This window comes from Schistocerca nitens, chromosome 8 (genome assembly GCF_023898315.1).
Source record: "Schistocerca nitens isolate TAMUIC-IGC-003100 chromosome 8, iqSchNite1.1, whole genome shotgun sequence".
NCBI lineage: Eukaryota > Metazoa > Arthropoda > Insecta > Orthoptera > Acrididae > Schistocerca > Schistocerca nitens.
In genome coordinates this window covers 58,249,092-58,261,162 of record NC_064621.1, presented here as the reverse complement: position 1 = coordinate 58,261,162, position 12,071 = coordinate 58,249,092, and the positions used below count along the sequence as shown (strand labels likewise).

The following is a 12,071-nucleotide window of genomic DNA, read 5'->3' as shown; positions in this document are numbered from 1 at the left end:
TCTCACATCTGTTCTCGTCTACTTGAGCGAGATGCGATCATAGAAATGTATGTTGCTGTTACGAGAGTGTTAGGGTTAAATCCGGAAATCTCGAATCAAAGAAAACGAAAAACCAGAACCAACTCACACTGGCTACATTCTTTTCCAGAGCATTAAGTCGTTGTCTAAAGCAATTTTCTGTGCCAAATGTTCCGTGCTCTCCTGTACGAGACATTCTCAGAGGCTATGAAGGCGTAGTTAAATCAACTGTAAAGACATAATTAAAGTATCTGTTTATAAAATGTAAGTACATATCCTGAACGAAGGGCTGCTAATTAGTCATTGAAATATGCTTCAGACCATGACTTAAGGCCCATAAAGCCAATTTGATCAAGGATAAAAATAACGTTCGTAGAAGCCAGTCTTGTGTGATCAAAACAGACAATGAGAACGCTTATTCCTATGGGGTTCATTGGTAAGTTCCTTACGCTGAGGTAAGAAACTGATTGTAGCTGATGATGTCCGCACAGGGATCGAAACACAGTCCATGATAAAGTAAAACATTAATATTTTTAATAAATGCACTGGTAATCACACACCCCCTGCATAGAACACAAGGAACTCCGCAACTACAAATTGTGGTTGAAATTAGAAAATTCACTATGCTTCATCTGCATTAGGTTTTCCTTGAGCTCGAGATAAATAGATCATTTTCGTGAAACGGCTCTCTAGGAGTCCCTTTCTTGTTGCTCATTTGTACTTTCTGCTATTAGTCACTTTGTTATATGTTTAATTTAACATAACATGACGTGTTTCGAGCATTTTCGGCACATTTTATCATACGCAAAAAAATTACTACTTAAAATAAATGATCTTAAACTAGATTAACATAGCACACAGCATGTATTGTGCAATTTTCACCGCTGGAGGGGCTGTTGTGCTATCTGGAAGGAGGTCGGTGGGCAGAGGTTCGCCAAAAATTGCTGTTCAGTGATATCTACCGCTAATGTGGAGCTATGTCTCATTTTTTTGTGACTGACACCAAAGCTTGTGTGGGACGTGGGTAGTTTTACATCTTATCATAGAAAATCTTATCATAGAGGCTTTTATTTGAGAGTTTTTCACTTACGATTTTGGCGTCCCAGAGCTTCGATTGCATCATTGGTACCCTGGTGGAGCTGTTGTGAGACATTATTCTGTTGCATTGTTTATCTTTGCACTGTTTTTTGACGTAATTCACTACACAAATATTTTCTACATGCATGTAAACACTATACTCATAATAGAACATGGAGGTCATCCAGAGTGTGAATGAGTATCAACTATCGTATTCTACATCGATATTCGCGATAGTGACGGTCTAGGTATCGTTTGTTTCACATTGGCAAATCTTCAGTCTGTTGTATTAGAACTAACTTAAGACTAAGGAGAATCTGAGTTGTTGATTTCGGTGATTTGATTAAGAACGTTGTCTACATTCTTTGTATTATGAATGAACATTTCCATTTCTTCCATGATACACATTACTTTACTTTTTCCGGTTTTGTGCAAAATTTCGTTAATGTGGCCTGTGTCTCTAATGTGTGTACCTACTGGTGATTTGTTACATTTATCCCGTATGAGCAGTCTAAATATTCTTTAAATCGAATTCTGAAATTTTTGCCTGTTTGGCCTGTTTGCGGGCATGTGTTGCGGTGGCGAAAGTACGTAAGTGAAGCAGACAAGGACGGCGTACATGCAAATTGGCGAAACCGATCGAATGTTCACGTGCTACTGTCTTGAGCATTTACGGAGGAACAGTGAAACTATCACTAGGCAGTAAACGATTGGATGTCCACGACTCTTCACAGAAGATGGAGTGCTGAGGCTTGTCTATAAAGTAAGGTAGATGGTGATCTGTGGCATCTCTGCCGAAAGACAACAATGCTGGTGCACGCAAAAATTTTTCCTATATTGTTGAACGTGAAGCTCCACAGCAGACCACCCCTACGTGTTCACGTGTTGACGCAACGACATCGTCAATAAATAGTTCAAATGGCTCTGAGCACTATGGGACTTAACATCTGAGGTCATGTCCCCTAGAACTTAGAACTACTTAAACCTAACCAAACTAAGGACATCACACACATCCATGCCCGAGGCAGGATTCGAACCTGCGACCGTAGCGGTCACGCGGTTTAAAACTGACACGCTTAGAACCGCACTGCCACACCGGCCGGCCTCTGAGGTCACTTCCCCTAGAACTTAGAACTACTTAAACCTGACTAAACTAAGGACATCACACACATCCATGCCCGAGGCAGGATTCGAACCTACGACCGTAGCGGTCGCGCGGTTCCAGACTGAAGCGCCGAGAACCGCTCGGCCACAGCAACGTCAATTACGATTGCAGTAGGCACGGGACAATCGGCATGGGACCGTCGATCAATGGAAACATGTCGGCACTTCGGGAGAATCACATGTTTGCTACACTAGGTCGATGGTCGTCTCCACAAACGCAGTCATAGAGGTGAACGACGGCTCGATACGTGCTGCGCGCCGCGGACTCAGGCTGGTGGGAGCAGTATTACGCTACGGGAGACATTCTCCCGCGCTTCTATGAGACCTGTGGCTGTAATCGACAGCTGCGACCCACCTGCATCCCTTCGTGCTTGATGTCTTCCCCGATGGCGATGTCACCTTTCAGTATGATTGTCCGTTTTTCTGAGCCAGAACCGTGCTACAGTAATGTGAGGAGCGTTATAGTGAATTCACTTTGATGTCTCGGAGACCGAATTCGCCAGATGTGTATCTTACGGAATCCATCTGAGTCGCTATCGGGCGCCAGCAACGCGTACGCAAACCGGCGGCCCGCTACTTACGCGAATTACGTGACCTGTGCGTAGACACGTAATGCCACGTACCTCCACAAACCTACCAACAATCTGTCGCATCCCTGATCCGCAGAATCAGTGATATACCTCATTCCAAAGATGGTCAGACAAGCTGTTAAGCAGCCGGTCATAATGTTTTGACTAATCAGTGTAGATCGGTGCTATACAGAGTCCACAAATTTCCACTTGAACATACAAAACTCCAACAAGGAATAGAAACCATAAAATATACCGGATATGATCTTTCACTTATTAATACAATGCCACAATAGATAAAAAACAAACTGAACATAAAATTCCACTGATAACTGACGGCAGCCCAATATCTAAATACGTAAACACGCCATAGCTAGGTATAATGTCTGACAAATTAGAAAGGCTGTTCAAAAACGTAAATGTAAAAATAAGTTCCAGCACCAACGACCACCCAAGTAGAAAGCTTATTCACTATATACATATCTCGATGCATCTGGCATTTACAAAATTACCTGTCAACCCATGCAACTAATATTATATATGGCAGACAGGCAGAAATGTCAGAATTCGATTTAAATAACATTTAGACTGCTACAGACTGGATAAATGTATCAAATCCCCACTAGCAACACATATTAGAGACACTGGACACTCTTTGAAAATCGAAGACAGTCACGAAATTTTGCACAAAATCTGGAAAAGCAAAAGAATGTATATGATGGAACAAATGGAATTTTTGAGTCGTAATACAAAGAAAGTACATAACGTGCCAAATGAAATAACCAAATTCAACTGAAATTCTTCACTAGCCTTAAGCTAGTTCTAAAAAATTGATTTAAGATATGCCAATGTGAAACAAACGACTACCAGACCGTCACTATAGCGAATTTAGATGAAAAATGCAATAGTCGGTACTCATTCACATGCTGGAAGGCCGTCATACTGTATTAAGCGTATATTGTTTTCACGTATGCACAAAACATTTATGCAGTTGATTACGTCGAAAAGCAGATAAATAGTGCAACACCATAACGTCCCACAACAGCTCCACCAGTGTACAAATAATGCAATCGAAGCTTTGGGACGCCAAAACCGTAAGTGAACAGCTCTCAAACAAAAAAAGTCTGTCACAAGATTTTCGCACCACAACAACTGTTGCAAAACTACATGCATCCCACACATGCTGTGGTTTCAATAATAACGAAACGAGGCACAGCTCCACACGAGCAGTACACGTCACTGGACAGCAATTTCTGGTCAACTTTTGCCCCCCGTCACCCTCCTCTCTCTCTCCCTTTCTCCAAATATCCCAATAGTCCATACAGCAGCGAACAGTAAACAAAATGTTCTAAGTTAATCTAGTTTAAGACCATTTATTTTAAGTAACAATTATTTGCATGCATAAATGCCTGAAGATGGGCAGAAAATGCTCGAAACGCGTTGTGTTATCTTAAATTAAACGTAAAACAAATAAAGTGACTAGTAGCAGAAAATACAAATAAGCGATTATTCCACACAGTCACTGCACTCAAACGTAGCCAGTAATCACGTACTTGTTAATACCTGGCTGCACATCACTCATTGCTATCCTCTCTCTTCTGCGCAGTTTTCGTTGACCGACTGCCAGCACGTGATGATCGGTATCCCTGGACGCATCAGGGGCATCAGCGGTGGCGAGATGAAGCGGCTTGCCTTTGCAGCTGAGGTGAGCAGTGAATGCTGAAGATTTTGCAAGTAAACTCGCAGTTAAATATGACTTCTCACTTCTCACTGATTGTAATTCGACCTTGTGTAAAATAAGGCAGTAGTGGCGTGGCACGTTTTGATAATGGAAACATATTACCTCTATTTAGTTTTTCAGCTTACTTTGTTCTGTATTTTCTTGCGTGCCTGTACGCTACAAATCGCTATCAAGTTATAAGATGGGGAGTGTGTGTATATATATATATATATATATATATATATATATATATATATATATATATATATATATACAATAAAAAACTAGTTTGTACCTTTGTAGATTTTAGAAAGGCTTATGACTCAGTGGATCGTGAATCTCTTTTCCAAATTGTGAAAGAACAAGGCCTGGATCCTAAAACCACGGCAATTATCAGAGACACGCTAACTGGTACAAAATCAAAAGTAAAGTTCAGAGGAGAAATTTCAGAATCCTTTGAAATAAAAACAGGCGTGAGGCAAGGTGATGGACTCTCTCCATTGCTATTTAACTGCGTTCTAGAAAAAGTAATACAAGAGTGGCGCGAACGAAAATTGGAGTTCAAAATTGACCAACCAGTGAAATTAGGACGAACAAATATTCGAATAGACTGTTTGGCCTTTGCAGACGACTTGGTTATTCTAACGCAGGACATCCAAATTGCTCAGAAACAAATAGAAATCCTTAAAGAAACAGCAGAAAGAGTAGGTCTCCAAATCTCATTTGAAAAAACACAGTATATGACTAGCAACAAACTGGCACCCAAACTTTTGGAAACTAAGTATGGAAAAATCAAAAGAGTCTCACAATTCAAATATTTAGGTGAAACAATCTCAGAGACTGGTCTAGAAAAAATTGGAAATGAAATTCGTTGTCAAAAGATGGAGACAGCTTTTAGACTTACAAAAGACATCTACAACAAAAAATGTCTCTCGAGGTACTCTAAATTGAGACATTACAACACGGTCATAAAACCAGAGTGCCTTTATGGGGCTGAAACGCTAATTTTAAACAGAAAAAAGGACATTCAAGAAATCCAAAAAAGAGAAAGAAAAGTAATCAGAAAAATTCTAGGTCCAAAATATACTGAAGAAGGAACATACAGGCTAAGAGCAAATAGTGAAATTCAACAATACACCAGCATATATTCAGATATGAAAAAACGCAGATTAAAATTTTATGGGCATATTAAAAGAATGGATGCTACCAGACTAACTAAACAAGTAGTGGAATTCTACGAAAATCGAAGTAAAGCTAAATTTGAGACAATAAAATGGATTGCTGCTATAAAAGAGGACATGAAAGAGGCAGATATAAAACAAGATGAAATTCAAGACAGAAAATTATTTAGGCAAAAAATTCATGACTGGGTAGTTGGTCAAGCTGAAAAACCAAAGAAAACTGGAACCACATGGTCTGATGAAAGGAAAAGAGCTCATTCCGAGAGAATGAAAACAATTTGGGCAGAGAGAAAGTCTAAAAGAAAATAACTGAATGCCCCGTGATTGTACTTCGCGTGGTCCAGTAGGGCCCAAACGTGAATAATAATAATATATATATATATATATATATATATATATATATATATATATATAAAGTTTCCGCCACCAAATAAGCGAACGGAACCCAGAATTTGAGTGTATAGCTGAGGTAAGGTACCTATGGTCAATGTTAGGTATCATTTTTATGACTGTGCATCAAAAGTAAGTGAAATAGTAAATTGGGAAGCTGGATTTGGTTCTGGAATTATTTTCAGTAAAGCGAAGGGACGACTTTTAGTAATATTTATTCGAAGCCTTTTTTTGCTTCACGTAATGACATGAAACTTAGTTCGTGGGCGCCATACTATGACTAAACACAGTTTTAAATTCATGATTGTGCATGAGATATTTACTTTGTGATAAGTTGAGAATGATACGTTCGCCAGCAAGCAGAATTTACAAGAAAAGAGAAGATAATCACTTGCTAAACGATGTTTCCAAAGAGTCAGTCTCGTTCACACGTGTTGTCTTCCCGTGCCAAATGTTTCAGTAAGGCTGACCAGAGCAGAACAACCATGTCAAAACTTTGAGCATACCTCTTATAACGCTGAGCAAAGGTGCCATTTTTTTAACGGATTCTTCACACAGCAGCCGGGGTGGAGAGAGACAGACACCTCATTCCCCTCTGTTGGAAGGTCGGTCTTTGGCAAGATAAGTTGGAATCGATAGTCAAAGGTCTAGTTACTCACAAGAGCCAGCAGTGATCCACACAGATGTTTTACTTCAGCTGCCAGTGAGCAATTAGAAATTTGTATCTAGTATATGCGTGGAGATACGTGTCTCTTCGACGTCTCACGAACTACACACATGTTGTCGCAGCTTACTGTACCTTCCGCTGTATTCACGAGCTTGTTTACTTGTTGCTAGATTTTAGCACCTATTTGATAAAGTTGAGATTTTTCAATAATTCTGCTAACTCTATAGAGAGCTAAACGACACTGCGATTAGACGTTACTCTTGTTTGCATTCGCTCACTGCACTCTAATAATCTACTGTGCTCTGGACTCCACACGTCTAAGCTAAATTCCAAATATGGATGGAGTGGGACGGAGGGACGTAAAATACATGCCTCACACCACATGGTGGCTAGTGCAGCACAAACCATAGACACAGGTGTAGATGTTAATGGAGCTTCATAGCCCTCAACAATGATCGATAAACAATGTCTGTCGTGGCGAAACATGTTTCTAAGTGTCCTACCACCAAAAAAAGTGTTTTTTATGCTCTTTATCTACCGCTAAGCCCATGTGACTATTCGACTTTACATACCGTTACATCCAGGAACAGTATGACACAGCTCTTAGTGAATCTAGATTGAGACTTGGATGCCGGCCGTTTGTTCAAAGGGCGATTCTCCACCATGCCTGCTTGATAAAGGCTTCAAACTGTGGAGAAGTGGTTTTCTTGTATAAAATTTTCTCAGAGTTCTTACTGCTTCATATTAGAATAAAATAACGAACTTTCAACGGTAATCTCAATTGCCTCCGTGATGCCATTAGAGATTACGGCGATGAATGCGTTGTTAGTGGCTCCCGATTGGACGTAAATAAGCTGACGATTTCATTGTAGTCTTTCGACGTCGACACCCTGCATCCGTATACAACTTAGTTTATGACTGCTGTCCCAACTGAAGTAATTGCTGCATACCGAGATATTTACAGCCTCTTTGATGACAGATCAAGCAGGTTCATGTGCAATACAGTAAGCACCCAAGACAAGAACGAGTCACCGCTGGGCGGCGTCAAGCTAATACCGCGTAATACCGCCCCTAGCGTTGATAACGGTCCGAGTTCGTCGAGCAAGAGAACTCAGGAGATTTTTTTCCGCTGTGCGATATTCGGCTGAAGCTATGGATTGATGAGCAGATCCCTTGGAGTTACCAACTTGCAGGGCACACGTTTCCAATCTCCGACGGTTAGAATCCGTTTATGACCATTGTTGTTGTTCTGTGTTGCATGGCTGCGAGTGGATGCATCGTTCCTTGTAGACGCGTTGGGCGGTCCCTGTTAATACGTCAAGAAAGTTGTCAACTTGATTCAACGAAAAGTTCGAATACGGTGGCTCCGTTCTGCAGTTCTGTCGTTTGTCCACGTCGACCAACGCTACCTACTGTGCTGAATCCGTAAAATCGACTGGCACATTCAGTCCACTTCACTACCGTGACTTCCTCCAGCAGCGGAAGACCACAACCACGTTGTAGCAGTTCCACACCGTCTAGAGCATGGGATTGCTATCTTTTTGAGACCATTACCGCTGAACGACGTCATGTGTCATACAGTACCCTGAACAAAGTTTGGGACCTGCTTAAACATTAGACTGTAAAAAACTAGCACTTGTATTTTAAAAGTGATAAATCGTTTACAGCATTTAGTTAACATTCAAACAACTCATGAGTATTCTACGTTTTTTTCCAAACCAAGAAATAGTCAATGAAGGATCTTGTTTTGCTTATTTATAACAACCCCCTTTTTATACAAAATATTACGATAGCAACAAATTTCGATGGGTTGTAGAGAGTGTCGTGAGAAACAAATTGAGGATAGGAACCCGTGTCCAGAAATCTATTCCAACGACATAGCTGTGTTAACATCTTCACCTTTTGTAGTCCTGTCTTCCACAGTTGTGTGTAATATTGATTATTTTTACTGTTTGGACAGTCTGACTACAACTGAATGAAACACAATTTTCGTGCCATACGCGTTTCGCCTTTATTTTCTGCAAGGCATAGTGGTTTGAAATATGTACATATTTTTACTATTTAGTTTACATATTGAGGCAATGTACCTATAGGTTATAAATAGTTCTGGTGGTTGGTTTTTCCTATGATGTAGTAATATTTTACATTTTACTTACAGGTTGTGTGGACGATTTTCTACCTACACTATGTGTATTAGGATGCCTGACCGAAAATGACTTAAAAGTTATTGGCCCCATCCATCAGCAATGCTTGAATTCGATATGGTGTTGGCTCACTCTTAGCCTTGATCACAGCTTCCACTATCGCAGGCATACGTTCAATCAGGTGCTGGAGGGTTTCTTGGGGAATGGCAGCCCATTCTTCCTGGTATGCTGCACAGAGGGGAGGTATCGATGTCTGTCGGTGAGGCCTGGCACGAAGGCGGCGTCCCAAAACATCCCAAAGGTGTTCTATAGGATTCATGTGAGGACTCTGTGCAGGCCAGTCCATTACAGGGATGTTATTGTCGTGTAACCACTCCGCCACAGGCCGTGCATTATGCCATGTTGAAAGATGCAATAGCCATCCCCGAATTGCTCTTCAACTGTGGGAAGTAAGAAGGTGCTTAAAAGAGCAGTTTAGGCCTCTGCTGTGATAGTGCCATGCGAAACAAGAAAGCGTGCAACCCCCCTCCATGATAAACACGACCACACCAAACACCACCACCTCCGAATTTTAGTATTGGCACTACACGCACTGGCAGATGACGTTCACCGGGCATTCACCATAACCACACCTTGATATAGGATCGCCACATCGTGTACCGTGATTCTTCTCTCCACACAACGTTTTTACACCGTTCAATCGTCCAATGTTTACGCTCCTTACACCAAGCGAGCCGTCGTTTGGTATTTACCGGCGTGAGGCGTGGCTTATGAGCAGCTGCTCGGCCATGAAATCCACGTTTTCTCACCTCCTGCCTAACTTTCGTAGTGCTTGCAGTGGATCCTGATGCAATTTGGAATTCCTGTGTGATGGTCTGGATAGATGTCTGCCAATTACACATTACGACCCTGTTCAAATGTCGGTGGTCTCTGTCAGTGAACAGATGAGGTCGCCTGTACGCTTTTGTGCTGTACGTGTCTCTTAACTTTTCCACTTCACTATCACATCGGAAAAATTGGGCAAAGGGATGTTTAGGAATGCGGAAATCTCGCGTGCAGACGTATGACACGACATCCATTCATCTGACCACACTCGAAGTCCGTGAGTTCTGCGGAGCGCTCCATTCTGTACTTTGACGATGTCTAATGACTACTGAGGTCGCTGATATGGAGTACCTGGCAGTATGTGTCAGCACAATGCACCTAATATGAAAAACGTGTGATTTTGATGGTGTCTGGATACTTTTGATCAGATAGTGTATTACGTTTCTTTTCCATTTTGGGTTCTGTTCCTCTTCTTATAATTGCCATTTGGGGTTTTCTTCCACATTTCACAGCTCTAGGAACTGAACACTTGTGTGGATGCAATATTTTCGTTTGTGTTACTGTCGGATGTTATTTCCAAAGATCGAATGTAATTTTTGAAGTATCTGTGATCTGTTTGTGTGTGAGTGTGTGTGTGTCCAGAAGGCGAAGGAAGGGGGAGATTTTTTTTTCTTTTTGGCTGCTTGTGTGAGAAGGACTATTTCTGTCTTATTATTTCCTTTATTAAGTATAGTAGGGAGCCTGTTCTGATGTGTGTTTGCTCATTTATCACACGTTTGTTTTCAGCGATATCTTATATTCATTATTTTCATTTTTTGTTCCATGATGTTTCTAGGACGGTGGTTACGGTGTTTTATACGTTCTCCAAATGTGGAATGGTTTGTTCTGTACTACCAACATCTGATATTTTCTTTGTACTGTGTTTTACAATTCCTGCATGTCATGCCTATGTATACTGCATCACACCATGACATTCAAGTTTGTACATTTTTGATCGCTGCAGTCCATCCCTCTTGGTAGTTTGTTGGCTTAGGTGTGATTGGACTGTTTCGCAGTCTTATATGCTATTTGGAAGCCCTGTCTCTTTAGGGTGTTTGCAACTCTGTGTGTTATTTTATCTGCGTAAATCATCAGTTTTTTCCTGTGTGATGTCATTATCTGTGTTTGTTGAGTGTGTTTGTAAGTTTGCAGCTTCTGAGTTGTCTTGTGTTCTGGAAGTGTTGTGTTTTTATTTTTTTGATTGAGCCCATGTACAACATGTGTGTCATGCTCATTGTTCCTAGCTATTTGTATGATTGTACTCATTTCTTTTTCGTAATTTCTCTTGTTGATCCTCTTTAATCTGTCTAACATATGTCTTAGTGCTACAAGCTTCTGGTTGTATGGATGATTACATGTGGAATGTATTGCTGTGTCTGTGGGTGTTGGTTTTCTAGAGATGTTGAATGTATGTTTGCCATTTTCTATTTTTACTGTTATGTAAAGGAAATTTATTTATTTATTTTTTTCAAGTGTGAATTTTACGTTCTGATGTGCTTTGTTGATTTCTGAGAGGAGGTCATCTATTTTTTCAATTGGTTCGTCTACCAGACAACTAATATCATCCACATATCTGTAGCAATATATGATTTTAAAACTTTCATTAGTGTTTATGTTCTCAAATATCTAATTTTCTAGATGACTAATGAAAATGTTTGCAAATGATCCGATGTTTATAACCTATATGTACATTGCCCCAGAATTAAAAAAAATGGCTCTGATCACTATGCAACTTCTGAGGTCATCAGTCGCCTAGAACTTAGAACTGATTAAACCTAACTAACCTAAAGACATCACACACATCCATGCCCGAGGCAGGATTCGAACCTGCGACCTTAGCCAGAATTTAAACTACCTAGTAAAGATATGTACACATTCCAGGCTATTGAAGATGCTTTGCAGAAAATAAAGATGAAACGCGTATGGAACGAAAATCGTGTTTCATTCAGTTGTAGTCAGATGGTTCAAAAATTAAAAATTATCAATATACCGTAATAGTCTTCCAACGACGCTGCAAATCGCTGAAGCTGTAGCCGCCTCCGCCGCCTGCCACTAGGCCATCCTTTCGGCAGCAAACGTGACTCCACACGCCGACGGACAGTAAGCAGAACGTCTCGCAATGTTGTTTGTTGTTCAGTGATTGCGACTGATAGCCACGATCGGCAATGAAGAAGATGAAGCTAGCAGCTACGAAGACAGGTCTTGCCTCCTATGAATGCGACGCTCTGTTGTCTCAGTGGATGAGTATTTCGGACATGGGTTTCCATCTGCTGTTAA

General features: G+C 40.8%; 1 protein-coding gene across 1 annotated transcript in view; it reads left to right on the top strand.

Annotated features, from left to right (window-relative positions):
• Window positions 1–12,071, top strand: part of LOC126199039 (protein white-like) — a 311,297-nt gene that overhangs the window by 105,028 nt on the left and 194,198 nt on the right. Inside the window, exon 5 of the mRNA XM_049935743.1 lies at window positions 4,435–4,533. Coding sequence (XP_049791700.1) covers window positions 4,435–4,533 — 99 coding nt within the window. The remainder of the gene's footprint in view (window positions 1–4,434; window positions 4,534–12,071) is intronic.